Genomic DNA, 19,621 nt, shown 5'->3' on the forward strand with positions numbered 1-19,621 from the left:
AAGTTGTGACAAATCATGAATTAATATTAGAGCACCAAGTTTTTGGAGCCATTACCAGGGATCACAATTTCGTGCACCAAACATGCATGCAACTAATCTATTACTATGCAATTTATCCTATTCTATAAAAGAAAAACTAACTAAATATCCTAATTTATTGGTGTTTAGGAAAGAGAAATTACCTCCGGGAGTCAGGTACTGACTGACCTCCCCACACTTAAGGCTTTGCACCGTCCTCGGTGCCATCTGTCAGGAACAGGGGTGGGCTGGTAGCAGTATCTCCACAGTCGGGACCATCATGACTCCCTGAGCTGGTAAAGGAAGTGGAGTCCGGCGTGTCTGAGTCCTTGAATTTTCCCATGATAAGCTCCTTGAGGTAAGTGAATCGGCGCTTGTTACCGCGCTCTCTCATCTTAGCTTTGTGTTCCTGCCGATCCAACCTTTCGAGTATTTGACGGAGCAGTTGGTCTGTGGTAGGTGCTTGTGGTACTGAAGGAGGAATGTTTGCAGCCGGTTCAATAGGCTGGCTTGTAGTGGCTGCTGAGGGTCTGATATATTTCCCATTAGGGACATATTGATCGTCCCGTGGAAGCATGGCTTTGGTATTCCCAGCTCTGAAGGAGACTCCGGCTGCGGAGACGAGATCTGAGACCAAGGCGGGAAAAGGTAAGTTGCCCGTAATTTGTACGTGTCCCATGGCATTCCGGATGTGTCTTGGTAGGTTCAGAGGTTGGTCAGTAAGGATGCACCATAGTAGAACAGCCATGTCCGCAGTGAAGGAGGACTCATGAGTGCTCGGAAAGACATAATGGGACATGATCTGTGCCCATACGCGAGCCTCCAAGGTAAGTGCTGAAGTCGAGATTCCCTTAGGACGGGTACGATGGTATCCGTAGATCCATCGGCTGCCAGGTAGTGCGATAACTCTGAGAACGGCGTCCCAGTCAAATTGGTACATCTGGCGCTTGAGGGCGGCTTCTTGAAAGGTGTCCAAACCTTCTGGAATAGGGTGAAGACCTAGAGCTCTTTGAATGGCCTCTTCTGTAATGGGGACTTGCTTCTGACGGACAAAGACAGACTACAGGGTTGGCTGGTGGAAGTTGGAGTAGAACTCGACTACCCAAGAAAGATTGACCTGCCTCGGCTGTCTCTGTAGGAAACCCCATTGTCTTTGTGCAATTTGCGACTCAACAAAGGTAGCAATATGGTTTGGGAGGAGAAAAAGGTATTCGTTGTTGTAGCTCCTTTCTGCCAGGATGGGGAACATCTGCTCATAGTAGCGATTGGGAAATCGCGCAGTGTCCTTTGCTGGGAAGGCTTTTTCTTTATCATCAACCTTTATAATCCTCTTAAGTCTCTTTGTTGAGGGCTTTACCGCAGTTGAAGAGGGTTCTGCCACTAGTGCTCTTTTTGTTCCTCTTCTTGCTGTTGATTTGGGAATAGCTTTCTCTTTTCCTTTCTTGGTGGCCATTCTGAAAAAGGGAAGAGAAAGTAAATTAAATTCAAAGAGATAGAGCAAGGAAGAGAATGGAAAAGGATGGTTATGAATGCACATTTAAAGGTAAATGATGTTAACACATGGTCATGACTACATGTGAAAAGATATTAATGGAAAATAGGTAGTGCATATGACGACAAGTGAATGCAAGGTGTTTATTGGCATGAGGGCAAAGGCATGAGTAACATAGATCAAGCATCACTTGTAACAAACCATCACGTTTGTATTGACAATTATTTTTAACGAATAAAATATAAAAGGGGTTTTGTGAAAAACGGGCATTTAATAGTAGAATAGAATAACGTAGAAAAGTGCATAATGCCATATGGGCTTTTTCACAAACACATAGCATGCATGGTGAAATAATGTATGGAAAGTATTAAATTGAACATGCAAGCAACCCTTTAAAAAGTAATATATAATTGCCAAACAAATTTAGAACAATCCACAAGCATATAATGAGAAATAATGACTCAAATAAATTTCTAACACCAAGTAAAAAGGAAAAAAGAAAGAAAAAGAAAATATGAATAATGAAAGTAAAAAGAAAAGAAAAGAAGATAACATATAAAAGTAAGAAGAAAAATAGAAAAGTAAGGAGAGAAGAAGAAAAAGAAAAATCTTGTTAATGGGGGTGAGAGAGAGAGTGAGAGTGTAAAAAGTGAGAAAGAAGGAAGAAGGAAAAAGGGAGGAGGAAGAAATAAGGAGGGAAAAGAGAAAATAGGATTTGAGGAGAAAAAGATAAGATAAGTGGCAAATCAGGGGAGCTGTGCGGCGCAATCGACGCGGTCGCGTGGAGCACACAGTCGTGCGATTTGCACTTATAATAATTAACGCGGTCACGTCGGTCACGCGGTCGTGTGACCCGTTTTATGCTACTGGCGCGAGGGCAGCCTCGCACTCGCACAACTCTCTGCTCAAAATCATTAATTGCCAAATATTGGGTGACGCGATCGCGCGGGGCATGCGATCGCGCGAGTGGTCATGAGAAGGATATGAAGTGGTCGCGTCGGTCACGCGGCTACGTGGGAAGAATTTCTGCGTTACCACCAATCCAGCACCACTCTTGCACAACTTTCGGCCGTGCACCCTTTTTACGTCGAAATCCAGGGCACGCGGCCGCGTGGGTGACGCGGTCGCGTGGGAGGCCAATGTTCCCACTCGATGCGGACGCGTCGGCGACGTGGTCGCATGGGGGCAGTTTGTGCCATTGGCACGCCTCCAGCCACGCTCTTGCGTGACTCTCTATTCATTTTATTAATTCCTCCCATCTTCTGCGAAGCGGACGCGTCAATGATGCGGTCGCGTCGCGTGAATTTTTTTTTATAAAAGTAAAAGTATGTAAATACAGATGCACGAAATGTACTAATAAAGAGAAGTGTTATTAAATAGAAAAACTAGAAATAAAGAAAAGAACGATCATACCATGGTGACTTGTCTCCCACCCAGCACTTTGCTTTAACATCCGTAAGTTGGACGCTCCATTAGCTCAATCTTTGGCTATGTGAGGATCTTTCAAGAGGAAGATCTCGAGCTCCTTGTTTTTCTGCATCCTCTCTCCATGGTACAGCTTTAAACGATGTCCATTAACTTTGATAAGTTCAGAGCTTGAAGGATGGCTTAGGTGATAAACTTCGTACGGTTCGGCCTTCTCTACTTTGTATGGACCTTCCCATCTTGATCTCAACTTGCCTGGCATGAGCCTCAGTTGAGATTTGTAAAGGAGGACTAAGTTCCCAGGTTGGAACTCTTTTCTCTTAATGTGCTGATCATGTACAGCCTTCATCTTCTCCTTGTATAGTCTTGAGTTCTCATAAGCTTCTAGGCGAAGGCTTTCCAATTCTTGCAGTTGTAATTTCCTTTCAGCTCCAGCTTTCTCAATTCCCATGTTGCACTCCTTTACTGCCCAAAAGGCTTTGTGCTCTACTTCCACAGGGATATGACAAGCTTTTCCATAGACTAAGCTAACAATATATAAAAATAACCATAGAATTTGGAAATGGACCCATGAAGTCAATGCCCCAGACGTCAAAAATTTCACAGAAAAGCATAATTTGTTGAGGCATATCATCCCTCCTGGATATATTACCAAATTTTTGGCATGGGAAACAAGATCTACAAAATTCAGCAGCGTCTCTAAAAAGTGTAGGCCACCAGAATCCACAGTCTAAGACTTTTCTAGCTGTTCTTTGAGGGCCAAAATGTCCTCCACTCTCAGATGAGTGACAGGCCTCTAAGATGGACTGGAATTCTGATTGAGGCACACACCGTCTAATTACCTGGTCAGCGCTACATCTCCATAAATATGGGTCATCCCATATATAATATTTAGACTCGCTTTTCAGCTTGTCTCTTTGATGCTTAGAAAAGTTTGGAGGAAAGGTGCGACTAACTAGATAATTAGCTACAGGTTATCAAATGGGAAATTATCAGCTATAGGAGTGGGGTCATCTGTAATGTGCTCGAGGCGACTCAAATGGTCTGCCACTAAATTCTGGTTACCACTCCTATCCTTAATTTCTAAATCAAATTCTTGTAATAGCAGTATCCAACGTATAAGCCTTGGTTTGGACTCCTTTTTAGCTAATAGATACTTTAGAGCTGCGAGGTCTGAGTTCACTACTACCTTCGTACCAAGTAAATAGGCTCAGAATTTATCCAGAGCAAAAACAATAGCAAGAAGCTCTTTCTCAGTAGTCGTGTAATTGGACTGTGCGGCATCTAGAGTTTTAGACGCATAAGCAATAACAAAAGGATCCTTACCTTCACGCTAAGCCAATGCTGCTCCTACTGCATGGTTGGAAGCGTCGCACATTATTTCGAATGGCTGGTTTCAGTCTGGTCCTTTCACAATTAGAGCTTGAGTCAGGGTGGTCTTCAGCTTATCAAACGCTTGTTTGCAATCTTCACTGAACACGAACTCAATATCCTTCTGCAGTAGTCTGGATAAGGGAAGTGCTACCTTACTGAAGTCCTTAATGAATCTCCTGTAAAAACCTGCATGGCCAAGGAACGAGCGGACTTTCCTCACAGAAGAGGGGTAAGGTAAACTAGAAATAACATCCACTTTTGCTGGATCTACAGAAATGCCAGTATTAGACACAACATGTCCTAGTATATTCCCTTGTTTAACCATAAAGTGACATTTTTCAAAATTTAATACAAGGTTTGTATTGACATATCTATCTAATACTCTAGATAATCCATCTAAGCAAAGGCTAAAGGAATCACCATAAACACTAAAATCATCCATAAAAACTTCCATACAGTCCTCAATAAGATCAGAGAAAAGACTCATCATGCACCTTTGGAAGGTAGCTGGTGCATTGCACAAGCCAAGGGGCATTCTCTTGTAAGCATAAGTCCCAAAAGGACATGTAAAAGTAGTTTTTTCCTAATCCTCAGGAGCTATATGAATCTGGAAATAACCTGTGTAACCATCTAAAAAGCAATAATGTGATTTACCTGACAGGCGATCCAGCATTTGATCAATGAATGGAAGAGGATAGTGACCCTTACGGGTTACTTGGTTGAGGCATCTGTAATCAATGCAGACCCTCCAAGCATTCTGTACTCTGGTTGCTATGAGCTCTCCATGCTCATTCTTCACTGTAGTGACTCCAGACTTCTTTGGCACCACTTGTACTGGGCTTACCCATTCACTGTCTGAGATGGGATAGATGATATCTGCATCCAGTAGTCTGGTCACTTCCTTCTTGACAACCTCTAAGATAGTGGGGTTCAGTCTTCTCTGGGGTTGACGAACGGGCCTTGCTCCCTCTTCTAAAAATATTATGTGCTCACATACTTGAGGGTTGATGCCTACTATATCTGCCAAACTCCACCCAATTTCCTTCTTGTGCCTCCTCAGCACACTAAGTAACTACTCTTCTTGTTGAGAAGTGAGTTCCCTTGCAATGATAACTGGACACTTTTGCTTGTCCTCAAGGTAAGCATATTTGAGGTGTGGAGGAAGGGGTTTCAACTCTAACTTCTGCTCATGGTCAGGCTCTGGATTGTCTGAAGCTGGTGAAAATGGCGAAGTGCCATCATTGTCGTTCAAGAGTGTCCCTACACTCGGACCTTGTCCTGTGTGCTTCTCTTCTAACTCCTCCTGGTGAACTTTAGCTACGGTTTCGTCAATGATGTCACACTGGAAGATAGAATGATCTTCTGGAGGGTGCTTCATAACTCCATTAAGATTGAAACTTACTAATCGGCCATCTATTTCAAAAGAGTATGTTCCTGAAAAAGCATCCAATTTGAACTTTGATGTCTTCAGGAAAAGTCTTCCAAGTAGGATTGATGACGGCTTCTCTGAGTCATTTTGGGGCATCTCCAGAATATAAAAATCAGTGGGGAATGTGAGCCCCTTAATGCCCACTAATACATCTTCAGCAACTCCAACCACTTTATTAATGCTTTTATCTGCTAACACAAAATGAGCTGCTGACCTTTTTAAGGGAGGGAGCCTCAAAATATCATATATAGACAAAGGCATTATACTCACACATGCTTCTAAATCACACATGCAGTCAGAAATTATCACACAACCAATAGTACAATTAACCATACAAGGACCTGGGTCACTACACTTTTCAGGTAAACCTCCCATTAAAGCAGATATGGAACTACCTAAAGGAATAGTTTCTAATTCATTAATTTTGTCTTTATGTATACATAAATCTTTTAGAAACTTTGCATATTTAGGTACCTGTTGAATAACATCAAAAAGAGGAACCGTTACCTCAACCTTTTTGAATATCTCTACCATTTTGGGATCAGGTTCCAGCTGCTTCCTGGGCTTCCTTGCAAGTTGTGGAAATGGAATGGGAATGGTGTCTTCTGCAGTATCTGCGCCCTGTGGTGCTTTCTCCTGTGGTTGAACTTCTTTTTTTTCAGCTATGTCCTGTATGTCCTCTTCCTCTTCAACATCTTCTATTTCCACTACCTCTTCAGCTGAGGCGTGTTTTGGTGGGCTTAGCTCCTCCTGATTCCTCTCCTGCAGTGTGGTTCCGGACCTGAGGGTGATGACATTAATGCCACCCTTTGGATTGGGTAATGGTTGAGAGGGGATTCCACTGGAGCTCATAGGTTGGTTATTGGAGTTATTCATTGATCCAATTTGTGAGACAAGAGCTTGCAAAGTAGCGTTCAGACCATTTAGAGTGGCATTAATGTTATTTTCCATGGTCTGCTGTCTCCGATCAATGGATTGTAGTAAATCATCATTAGAAGATGAGGAAGGATAAGTAATTTGAGAGGTCTGCTGTTGGGTATTCTGTGGTCCTTGGGATTGTCTCAGGTGAGGTGCTCTGTAAGGCTGGTTCTGGTTCTGCTGCCTGTTGTTGTTATTATTCCACCTCTGATTTCCCTGATTGTCTCTGCCTCCTCTATTGTTGTTGTTGTCCCTCCAATTCTGGTTAGAATTGTCCTGCCATCCATGGTTGTAATTGCCACCTTGATTGTACCCTTGGTTGGGGCGGTCATAGAAGTTATGAGTGGCTGCCACGGTGTTGTCTTCCTGCTGGAGCTGCGGACATTCATCAGTATAGTGGCTATAATCAGCACAGATTCCGTAAACTCTCTGTGGGACTAACTGTTGGTTTTGCTGTGGTAGAGAAGGTTGAGCTTGCTACACTTGTTGTTGATTCAATTGCATCTGCTTCAGCAAGTTGGTCATTTCATAGATACTCTGAGTTAGAGCAGCAGTCTCTCTGCTAGAGGATACTTCTGCAACAGCTTTTGAACGGCCTTGTTTCTGCCTGTGATTCCGAGTGGATTCAGCTAAGTCGCTGATCAATTGCCATGCCTCATCAGTAGTCTTGTACTTTTTCATAGACTCATTTCTAGCACTTTCCAATGTGGTCTTATCTTGGGGCCTCATGCCCTGTGTGACGTAACCGAACAACACTATCTTGTCAATCATATGATGGGGGCATGCTTCTAGAAGATTATTGAAGCACTCCCAGTATTCATAGAGAGTCTCAGATTCATCTTGAACAATCATGGAAATGTCTTTCCTCAGTTTATCAGTAACTTCAGCTAGAAAGAATTTTTCCAAGAATTCTCTTCTCAGTGTATCCCAGTTTGATACAGTTGCTGCTGGTTGAGTGTAGTACCACTCTCTTGTCTTCCCTTCAAGAGAAAACGGGAAAGCTTTTAGCAAAATTGAAGTTTCATCTGCACCATCACACCTGACAGTAGAACAGGCTGCTTGAAAATCTCTCAGGTGCTTGATAGGCTCCTGAGCAGGCAAGTCATGAAACTTGGGCATCAAATTGAGCTGTGCGGTCTTTATTTCAAAGTCTGTAGCCACCACTGGGTGATGCGCATGAAATGGTTGCATTGTAAAATCAGGGGCTCCAGCCTCCTGGATAGTAACTCTCCTAGCTGCTGCCATGTTACCTGCACGTAAATCAACCAAATCAATAGAACGGGGGCTGGTTTCTTTCTCAAGTGACGTTTCAGATCCACCCTCAGAGAAGACTAACCGACGCCGAGCTTGCCTTATTCGTGAAATAGTTCTTTCAATCTCAGGATCGAATACTGGCAAGTTTGGATCAGGAAGTGAACGCGTCATCTAACGAAAGAAACAAGCAGCTCATAGTAGCAAAATAAAATAAAATGCAAATAAATAAAATCCAATCAATAACTTTAGCACTCTATTGCAACTCCCTGGCAACGGCGCCAAAAATTGACGTGGCGGAAATTGGCGAGTCAAGAATTGTTATAAAATATGCATTGCAAGTATAGCTCTTAACCAACCAGAATTCCGCTTATCAATTTAGAAGGGTTGTCACAAAAATTAAAATTAAAATACTGGGAGTATGAATCCCAGGTCGTCTCCCAACGAGTTGCAGAAAGGTGTGCTATTTTATTAATCAGATATTTTCAAAAAGAGTTTGAGTTGAATAAACAAGAAATTAAATAGGGGAAATTAAGTAATTTAAATAAAAGCCTTGACTGGGAGTAGATTAATTGGAAGCCCTATTCTTGTTGCAGTACTCTCAAGATTAATTGATAATTGAAGGTTGTTCTGTTTAGTTATCCCTTACTAAGTAAAGGAAAGTCAAACAAGTTGGAATGCTGTTTTTATTCATAAGTCCCTATCCGCTTACTTGGAAGGACTGGTGTTAGTGACTAGATGGCAATCCAACAATAAACCCAATTACAATTTCTCTTTTGAGCATTCCAACTCAAGGGTTCCTTTCAATCAACTTCCCATCAAGTTAGGGAACTACTCGCTCATTGTGAATGTAGAACTCATAACATAGGAAAGGGAATTAAAGAAAGACATGATAAATAAAACTCAAAGGAATCAATTAAAAATAAAAGTAACTCTTGTATTAATAAATTCTAAAATAATCCAATAGTAAAATTGAGTAAATTAAAGGACATGGAAGAGTAAAGCCAAGTAAAGAAAACGAACTAGAATGACGAAGTCTTGATGAGGTAATAGCTCTTCTCAATATCCCAATGCAAAGAGCAATAGAAATAAAAATCCTAAGAACTATGAATGTGTAGAGAGAAAACCTAGAGGAGGAGTAAAACTAGATCTAAAAACTAAAAACTGTGTAGAATGAATGTTGTTTTGGTTTCCGCATGTTCTCTGGCTCTAGTATGCTTTTCTGAACCGAAAACTGGGTCAAAACAGGGCCCAAAATTGCCCCCAGCGAATTCTGCAGATTATGCAGATCGCGCACGTCACGCGATCGCGTCATTCATGCAGACGCGTGATAAACCACTATTTTATGGTTTATATTGTGTTTAACTGTGTGGTTTTGTCATGATCCTTGCCCACTTATTCATCAATTTAGCATGCATTTAGATTTCCTTCCTAAATTCAGTACATGTTTGAAAATTGCTTCCTAGAGACTTTAATTATTTACTTTTAATTCTCCTTTATTCCATTCGATGCCGTGATCTGTGTGCCAAGTGTTTCAGGCAATGAGATGGAGATTAGAGAGGAAGCTAGCAAAAATGGAAGGAACACAAGAATTTAAGGAGATAACCAGCGAGAAGTGACGCGGTCCATGGCTTACGCGACCGCGTGAAGGAGCGCAAATCGCAGCGACGCGGCCGCATGGCTTGCGCGGCCGCGCGGATTGGAAAGCGCAAGCGACGCGGTAGCGTGGACGACGCGAACGCGTGGAGAGGAAAAAGCGCAAGCGACGCGCCCGCATGGACGACGCGATCGCGTGACATGCGCGATCTGCAAAACCTGCAGAATTCGATGGGGGCGATTTTGGACCTTATTTCGGCCCGGAACAGCAGACTAGAGTCAGAGAATATGCAGAAACAACACAGACATTCATTCAGTAGTTTTAGATCTAGTTTTTTCACTCTCTTAGGTTTTTCTCTCTAGTTTTTAGGATTTTAATTTTTTAATTGGTCTTAGCATTGGAACATTGAGAAGAGTTATTTCCTCATCAAGACTTCATCATTTTAGTTTGTTCTCTTAACCTGGTTTTAATCTTCCATGTTCTTTGTTATGTTCAATTTTGTCATTCAGATACTTTTATGATTAATTAATGCAAGGATTATTTCTTCTTAATTCAATTTCTATTCCAATAATCATGTCTTCTTTTAATTCCCTTTCATATGCTATGGATTCTTTATTTACAATGCGTGAGTAGTTTCCTTACTTGATGGGAAGTTGATTAAAAGGAACTCTTGAGTTGGAAGGATTGAAAGAAAATTTGTAATTGGGTTAAATGTTGGATTGCTATCCTGTCACCGACGCCAATCCCTTTGAACTAAGTGGATTGCAACCTGTGAACAGATCTGGCATTCCCACTTGTTTGACTTTCCCTTACCTAGTAAGGGATAACCAAACAGAACAACCATTAATTACAAATTAATCTTACAATCACACCATCAATGATAGAGATTCTAACCAATCGATTCCCAGTCAAGGCTTTTATTTATATTATTTAAAATTCCTCAATTTAATTTCCAATTTACCTAGCTCAACTTCTTGGAACATCTGATTAATAAAACAGCACACTTTTCTGCAACTCGTTGGGAGACGACCTGGGACTTAAAACTCCCAGTAATTTTAATTTAAACTTTCTGTGACACATTTCTAAATTGATAGGAAGATTTTCGGTGAGTTAAGAACTATACTTGCAACGTAACCATTTTAATAAATTTTTAATTCACCAGCTTCTGCTTCCCATCAATTTTTGGCGCCGTTGACGGGGAGTTGCAATAGAGTGCTAATTTTATTAATTAGAATTTATTTATTTGCATTTTATTTATTTTGCTACTATGAGCTGCATGTTTCTTCTGTCAAATGATGCGTTCACTTCCTGATCCGCGCTTGCTAATATTCGATCCTGAAATTGAAAGAACAATTTCACGAATAAGGCGAGAACAGCGTAGATTAGCCCGCTCTGAAGGCGGATCTGAAAGTGAATTTGAGGAAGAAACCAGCCCCTGTCCTACTGATTCGGTTGTTTTACGTGCAAAAAACATGGCAGCTAGAAGATTTACCATTCAGGAGGAAGGAGCTCCTGATTTTACAATGCAACCGTTTCAAGCGCATCATCCAGCGGTAGCTACAGATTTTGAAATAAAGACCGCACTGCTAAATTTGATGCCCAAGTTTCATGGCCTACCTGCTCAAGAGCCTATCAAGCACTTGAGAGATTTCCAGGCAGCCTGTTCTACTGTCAGGTGTGATGGCACTGATGAAACTTCAATTCTGCTGAAAGCTTTTCCGTTCTCTCTTGCGGGAAAAGCAAGAGAGTGGTACTACACTCAACCTCTAGCAAATGTATCCAACTGGGATACACTCAGAAAGGAGTTTCTGGAGAAATTCTTTCCATCTGAAGTTACTGATAAACTGAGGAAGGATATCTCTACAATTGTTCAGGACGACAATGAGACACTCTTTGAATACTGGGAGCGCTTCAATAATCTTCTGGAAGTATGCCCCCACCACATGATCGACAAGATCGTGCTACTCAGCTATGTCACACAAGGAATGAGGCCCCAAGATAAGACTACATTGGAAAGTGCCAGCAATGGGTCTATGAAGAAGTACAAGACTACTGATGAAGCTTGGCAATTGATCAGTGATTTAGTTGAATATACTCGGAACCACAGACAAAAGCAAGGCCGTTCAAGGGCCGTTGCAGAAGTATCTTCTGGCATAGAGACTGCTGCTCTAAATCAAAGCATCTGTGAAATGACCAACCTACTGAAGCTAATGCAGTTAAATCAACAAGCTCAGCAAACTTAACCGCAACAAAACCAACAACTAGTCCCACAAAGAATTTGCGGAATTTGTGCTGATTACAGTCATTACATTGATGAATGCCCGCAGCTCCAACAAGAAGACAACATGGTGGCATCCACTCACAACTTCTATGACCGCCCCAACCAAGGGTACAATCAAAGTGGAAATAATAACCATGGATGGCAGGACAATTCAAACAAGAATTGGAGGGACAACAATAATAGGGGAGGCAGAGATAATAAGGAAAATCAGAGGTGGAATACTAACAACAACAGGCAGCAAAATCAACCTTACCGAGCACCTCACCTGAGGCAAAACCAAGGACCACCAAACAATTAGCAGCAAACCTCTCAGTTTACTCATTCTTTTGTATCTTCTAATGAAGATTTATTACAAGCTTTTGAGAAAAGACAACTGGCCATGGAAAATACCATCGTGAACAATATTAACGCCAGTCTGAATGGTTTCACCTCTACTCTACAAGCTTTATTGACACAACTTGGTTCAGCACAAAATTCCAGTAACCAACCTTCAAGCACCACTGGAATCCCCTCTCAACCATTACCCAATCCGAAGGGAGGCATTAATGCCATCACCCTGAGGTCCGGAACCACACTGCAGGAGAGGAATCAGGAGGAACCAAGCTCACCAAAATACGCCTCAGCTGAAGAGGTGGTGGAAATCGAAGATGTTGAAGAGAAAGAGGATATACAGGACATGGTTGAAGAAGAGATAGCTCAACCACAGGAAGAAGCACCAAAAGGCACAGGCACCATAGAAAACACTACTCCCATTCCATTTCCACAACTTGCAAGGAAGCCCAGGAAGCAGCTGGAACCTGATCCTAAAATGGTAGAAATATTCAAAAAGGTTGAGGTAACTGTTCCCCTTTTTGATGTTATTCAGCAGGTACCTAAATATGCAAAGTTTCTAAAAGACTTATGTATCCATAAAGACAAAATTAATGAATTAGAAACTATTCCTTTAGGTAGTTCTATATCTGCTTTAATGGGAGGATTACCTGAAAAATGTAGTGATCCAGGTCCTTGCATAGTTAGTTGTACTATTGGTGGTGTAGTAATTTATGATTGCATGTGTGATTTAGGAGCATGTGTCAGTATAATGCCTTTGTCTATATATGATGTTTTAAGGCTCCCTCCCTTAAAAAGGTCGGTAGCTCGTTTTGTGTTAGCAGATAAAAGCATTATTATAGTGGCTGGAGTTGCTGAAGATGTTTTGGTGAACATTAAAGGGCTCACATTTCCCACTGATTTTTTACATCTTGGAGATGCCCCATAATGATTCAGATAAGCCATCATCAATCCTACTTGGAAGACCATTCCTGAAGACATCAAAATTCAAATTGGATGCTTTTTCAGGAACATACTCCTTTGAAATAGATGGCCGCATAGTGATCTTCAATCTGAATAGAGTCATTGACAACCCCCCAGAAGATCGTTCTATCTTCCAGTGTGATGTCATAGACGAGAGTGTGGCTGAAGTTCAAAAAGAAGAGTTTGAAGAGAGGCACACTGGACAAGATCCAAGTGTGGGGACCCTCTTAACTGACAATGAGGACACTTCGCCATTTTCGCAAGCCCCAGATAATCCAGAGCCTACCCATGATCAAAAGTTAGAATTGAAACCTCTCCCTCCACATCTCAAATATGCTTACCTTGAGGATGAGTAGAAGCTTCCGGTTATTATTACAAGAGAACTGACTTCTCAACAAGAAGAGCAGTTACTTGATGTGCTGAGGAAGCATAAGAAAGCAATTGGGTGGAGTTTGGCAGACATAGTGGGAATCGACCCTCAAGTATGCGAGCACAGAATATTTTTAGAAGAGGGAGCAAGACCTGTCCGTCAACAACAAAGAAGATTGAATCCCACCATCTTGAAAGTTGTCAAAAAGGAAGTGACCAGATTATTGGAAGCCGGTATCATATATCCCATTTCAGACAGTGAATGGGTGATGACAAGTCATCTTAGCCTAGTTTCACTAGCCTTTTTCTTTTGTTTTAAATAGAATTATGCACTTTCTTGAGCCAAAAGCAAGCCAATTGGGTAGATTTTCATGTTTCCTTTGATTTAATTAACCATGTATGAATTCATGCTATTTCATGAGGTTTTATGCTATAATTGTCACATATTATGAAAGAATAAATATCTCATGATTTTGAGCATAGCTTTGATGTGTTTGGTTGATTAATGATAGGTGAAGAAAGTTTGGAGAAAGGTTGATGCAAGAAGGAAGGGCTAGGAGGAAGAGAGAACAAAAAGTTTGAGCAAAAGTTTGCCCTCAAACTTTTTCTCAAACTTTTGGATTAATTATGAACCAGGAAGTAAAAGCTGGAGCAAAAGTTAGACCCCTAACTTTTTGGCTAACTTTTGGGCAAAAGCTGGAGCAAAAGTTAGACCCCTAACTTTTTGGCTAACTTTTGGCATGAAAAACACTCCCTGGATGCACAAAAAGTTTGCGCCAACGTTAGCCCCCTAACTTTTTGGCTAACGTTGGCACATGAAAAACACTCCCTGGACTAGCAAAAGTTTGCGCCAACGTTAGCCCCTAACTTTTTGGCTAACGTTGGCGCCATGAATAACCAAGGGGAGGCCAACGTTGGAGCAAAAGTTAGACCCCTAACTTTTGCCCCAACGTTGGTATCAGCAAAACAAGGGTGCTGATGTGAAAAGTTGGAGCAAAAGTTAGACCCCTAACTTTTACTCCAACTTTTACTCAAGCTTTCATGATTCCAACCCGGTTCAATTCGGTTCTTCTCCAAACTCCAAGAGCAATCAACCAAGGCCTCTCTCAACCCAATTCCACCAAGAGCAAAGGCCCAATTGAAGGCTTGAAGACCATTTGAAGAAAATGTATAAATAGATTCGAATTTAAGTTTTGAAGAGAGCTTCCCTTTTTAGTTTTTCAAAATAGCTTTCTTTTCGGTTTTGCTTGGAGATCACTTTTATTTTTCTTAGCATTGTTGTTTTAATTCAAGAGAATTTGGGAGGAGAATTGATCTCTCTTCTTCCTTGTTCTTGCCCAGCACTCTTTACTTTTCTTGTCTTGGATTTTGGGTGGAGAGTTGAAGAAATTCTGTTTCAATCTCACCTTGAGATCTTGTTTAATTTTCTGCTTAATTGAATTTCAATTTCGGTTACTTGCTTCTTCATCTACTTTCTTTGCAATCTACATTTCCTTTGCAATTGTTCTTGTTGGATCTAGGAAGGCATTGAGATCTAGACTTGGTTTTCTAGTCTCTTGGGTCCTGAGATCCGGATTTCCCATTTCCCATTCCCTGTTTACTGTTTTCATGTTTATTTACATTTCTGTTTTAAGATCCGGTTTGATTCAAGACATCCTTTACTTCTCTGTTTGTTGCAATTTACTTTTCTTTGTTTAATTCCTGCAAATCCAACTCCCAATTCCCTTTACAATTCAAGCCATTTACATTTCTTGCACTTTAAGATTCTGCAATTTACATTTCTTGCGTTCTAAGTTTCTGCCATTTAATTTCTTGCTCTTTAAGATTCAGCACTTTAAATTCCAGTTCTCTTTAATTTCATGCAATTCATCCATTTCTTTTACTTTCTATGCAATTTAAATTCTGTAAATCACAAATCTCTCAACCAATTCTTGATTCGCTTGACTAAATCAACCACTAAACTAAAATTGCTCAATCCTTCAATCCCTGTGGGATCGACCTCACTCCCGTGAGTTATTATTACTTGATGCGACCCGGTGCACTTGCCGGTTAGATTTGGGTGTTTTGGAGAAATTCGTTTCTCTACGAAAATATCCCATCAAGTTTTTGGCGCCGTTGCCGGGGATTGAATAGATTAACAATGATTAAGTGAGGTGGTGGTCTAGATCAAGTATTTTCTTTATTTTTGTTCTCTGTTTTAGATTGAAACCAAGGTGTTTGAGTTTATGCCTCACTAAGAAATTCTCATCTTTGATATGAGTAATTTCAATTTTCAATGGTGTTGTGCTTTCCAAAATTCAAATGGAGTTCAACTCATCTTATGATCAAACAAATTTTATGGGATATTACCCACCATCACCAATCTCTAATGGTGGCTGGAAATATCACCAAGAAAATACGAATTCTAAGCACTCCAATCCATGGAGATTTGCTTCAGAGACACAAGATGAGCAGGAGAATCATATGGGATACCAACCACCACTACAAAATAATTTAAATTATTATCCTCATGGTAGATGGGAGTATCACCAAAGAATGAAAGAGCATCCACCCTCACGTCCCAGTCTCTCATTTAAAAGTTCTTCATCACTTAATTATGCCTCAACACAAAGTTTCCTCCAAAGTCCATACCAGTCATCCCATCAATCACACAACTCATTCCACACCCCTCAACACAACTTCACCACAACACATTCACGTCACCAAAATTACTCTCAACCTTCATCTCTTGAATTAACATATGAGGAATATCTTGAAGCCATTGAAATACAGAGAAAACTAGTGGAAAGATACAGAAAATCCCCATCTTGGAAAGAATTCGTATTTAAGAAGATGAATGGGCCCTTAGAGCAAACAAAGAGGAACTTAGAACCATCAAACAGTAAGGATGAAGACAAATCTGTGGGTGAGGAAGTGGAAAAGAAAGATGAGGAAGCCTCTGTGTCAAGAGAAATTTCAATGAAAAATGAGGTAGAGGAAACATTTGAACTTGACCTTGCATATTCACAGAAGCCACTTGAGATGACAAGAGAACATGAAAAACAAAATGGCTCAACAATTGGATCCATGATTGAAAGATATGAAGAGGAGATGAAGAAATTTTGGGAAGATCAACGAACCTCCTCCATGAAAGAGCTATTAAAACAAATTTTGGGTGTAAAAGAGGAAGTGGAAGAGCAAGAAAGTGAGAAAGACAACCAAAGAATTCCAAACTCAAGTGAAGCAGAGAAGTACACAGAGGAAGAGCTCACAGAACCACCATTGCAAGAGGCTCTTGATGAAAAAAAGACTCTAACAATCACACAACCACCAAGACTTGGATTCAAGAAAGTGAAGGCAATTAACAAAAGCACCGAGAAGAGGATTGTGACCAAGCTACAAAGGACAACATTCAAGAGAAGGTCAACTGCAAATAATCCTTCCCCTGAACTAGCAAGTAAGCTCAATCAAGCTGTATACAAAAGGAGGCTTGCTGAGAAGAGACTAAGAAAGGGGACAACAGCTGAAACTTTCCTCCCCTTGAGGTCATTCCTCTTAACCAACTGGAAGAAGAGGAAGAAAGTGAAGAACAACATGTCAAGCTAGTGACAATAAAGAAGCGCTTGTTGGAAGGCAACCCAACCTGAGGTAATTTTCTCTTCATAGCTAATTTAATAAAAGAGTTGAGTAGATTTCTCTGTATTGCAAAGAGCTAAGTTTGGTGTTGCACACCAAAATAGTTAAGGGGTGAATGTTGGATGCTAAGTTTGGTGTTCCACCAAAAATTTCATTAAAAACACATTGCACCCTCAGCATGATCAGTATCGGCTCCAAACCATCAGAGAAACTACTTAACAATTGTCATGTTTCTAGTTTTTGGTTGTTTTCTGGTTCATAGTTTGTTTCTTAGTTCATAGTTTATTTCCTTAATAAAAGTACTTGATGTTTCATGCATGTATTTATTTTGCTACATATAGAAGTAGGCAAGGAACTAAGTTTGGTGTTCCCACACCAACTTAGGTTCACAGAATCACAAGCATACATGCATGCTAACTGCCTCTCAAGTGCTTGGGGAACAAGCAACTTTCAATATCTTTTGTAGGAAGTCATTCAATCTCTTGGAGGAAAAAGTACATCATCATGGATAGAGGAAGGATATAGAACCCAACAATGATGATGACATAGAGGAAACAAATAGACTCCAAGAGGTTGTATTGTTCTCTGACTGATTCTAGTTCAAGTATGTTAATTGAAAGTGCAAATGTCCCCTGTTGATTAGTGTCTTCTTAGATTCATTTACTGTCTGCGAGTTTGTTTGGTTTCATGCTATTATGGCTTACTAGTCTAAGTGCTTGATTCACTTTCATCTTACTTGAATTATATGCTTTGTTCCTCATGCTTGAATAAAAGAAAAATAACTGTGAAATAGAGAAAGAGTAAAAGTCTAGCATGATATGAGACAAAATGAGGTTATGTGGTGGTATGTACTGGTTCATTGGTTGATTTATGAAATAGGGTTGAATGTTAGCATGACTTTGTGATATGAACTTGAGTTACATTTCATGAGACTTGACAAAAGAAAAAGGTCCAAAATAAAAGAAAGAAAATGCAAGAAAAAGAAGCAAAAAGAAATAAACAAGGCTGGGCATCAATAGCTTGAGATTTGGATATATGCCTGTGATGCTTTTTGTACAAAGATAAGCTTGGATAACTAGGTTCTAAGAGGTGCTTCATCAACCGGCAACTTGGGTTAACTAACCCGGGATTGCCAACCGAAAGTCCACCATCAAGAGCTACTTTGAGACAAAGCATTTAGTAACCCAAAGAGGTGATGGGCATCAATTTCCAAAGAACTAACAGAGATGAACAAAACAAGCTAAATGCCTGTGATGTGTGTGTGCTAAGGAGAGGCTTGAGCAAGTAAGTCCATAGGGGTGTTTCAACACCTAGCATCTTGAACCAACTGGGGCGGGAATGCTGACTGAAAGCTTACTCTAAAAAGTTGCCTTACCACATAGCATTAAGCCTCAGCCAAGAAAAGAACAAGAAAAGCTAAGGACCAAGCTAATAACAAGTCTCATTTTTTTTTGTAATTCAAGTAAGGATCCAAAGGAATGTTGATGTCTCAGCCCCAGAGTAAAAATCCCTAAGATACCATGCATAAAAACTCCATTTACCAGTATTCAATGTCTTCCAATAAAAGGCTTATAAACTTCTCTGCTTCTAGTAATTTTTCTTATGTTTTACTGCTTGCTTGGGGACAAGCAATATTTAAGTTTGGTGTTGTGATGACAAGTCATCTTAGCCTAGTTTCACTAGCCTTTTTCTTTTGTTTTCAATAGAATTATGCACTTTCTTGAGCCAAAAGCAAGCCAATTGGGTAGATTTTCATGTTTCCTTTGATTTAATCAACCATGTATGAATTCATGCTATTTCATGAGGTTTTATGCTATAATTGTCACATATTATGAAAGAATAAATATCTCATGATTTTGAGCATAGCTTTGATGTGTTTGGTTGATTAATGATAGGTGAAGAAAGCTTGGAGAAAGGTTGATGCAAGAAGGAAGGGCTAGGAGGAAGAGAGAACAAAAAGTTTGAGCAAAAGTTTGCCCTCAAACTTTTTCTCAAACTTTTGGATTAATTATGAACCAGGAAGTAAAAGCTGGAGCAAAAGTTAGACCCCTAACTTTTTGGCTAACTTTTGGCATGAAAAACACTCCCTGGATGCACAAAAAGTTTGCGCCAACGTTAGCCCCCTAACTTTTTGGCTAACGTTGGCACATGAAAAACACTCCCTGGACTAGCAAAAGTTTGCGCCAACGTTAGCCCCCTAACTTTTTGGCTAATGTTGGCGCCATGAATAACCAAGGGGAGGCCAACGTTGGAGCAAAAGTTAGACCCCTAACTTTTGCCCCAACGTTGGTATCAGCAAAACAAGGGTGCTGATGTGAAAAGTTGGAGCAAAAGTTAGACCCCTAACTTTTACTCCAACTTTTACTCAAGCTTTCATGATTCCAACCCGGTTCAATTCGGTTCTTCTCCAAACTCCAAGAGCAATCAACCAAGGCCTCTCTCAACCCAATTCCACCAAGAGCAAAGGCCCAATTGAAGGCTTGAAGACCATTTGAAGAAAGTGTATAAATAGATTCGAATTTAAGTTTTGAAGAGAGCTTCCCTTTTTAGTTTTTCAAA

General features: G+C 40.5%; 1 protein-coding gene and 1 non-coding gene across 2 annotated transcripts; one reads left to right on the top strand and one right to left on the bottom strand.

Annotated features, from left to right (window-relative positions):
• Positions 1 to 217: 217 nt before the first annotated feature.
• On the bottom strand, positions 218 to 817 carry LOC148548588 (uncharacterized). Its single transcript, XM_088496540.1, has one exon. It carries the CDS (start codon positions 815 to 817, stop codon positions 218 to 220), a length of 600 nt encoding a protein of 199 aa, XP_088352666.1.
• Positions 818 to 7,421: 6,604 nt separating this feature from the next.
• On the top strand, positions 7,422 to 7,529 carry LOC148548589 (small nucleolar RNA R71). Its single transcript, XR_015897924.1, has one exon. It is a non-coding gene; the product is annotated as a small nucleolar RNA R71 (small nucleolar RNA).
• The last annotated feature ends 12,092 nt before the right edge of the window (positions 7,530 to 19,621 follow it).

This window comes from Arachis ipaensis, chromosome B8 (assembly GCF_059453495.1).
Source record: "Arachis ipaensis isolate K30076 ecotype BB chromosome B8, ASM5945349v1, whole genome shotgun sequence".
NCBI lineage: Eukaryota > Viridiplantae > Streptophyta > Magnoliopsida > Fabales > Fabaceae > Arachis > Arachis ipaensis.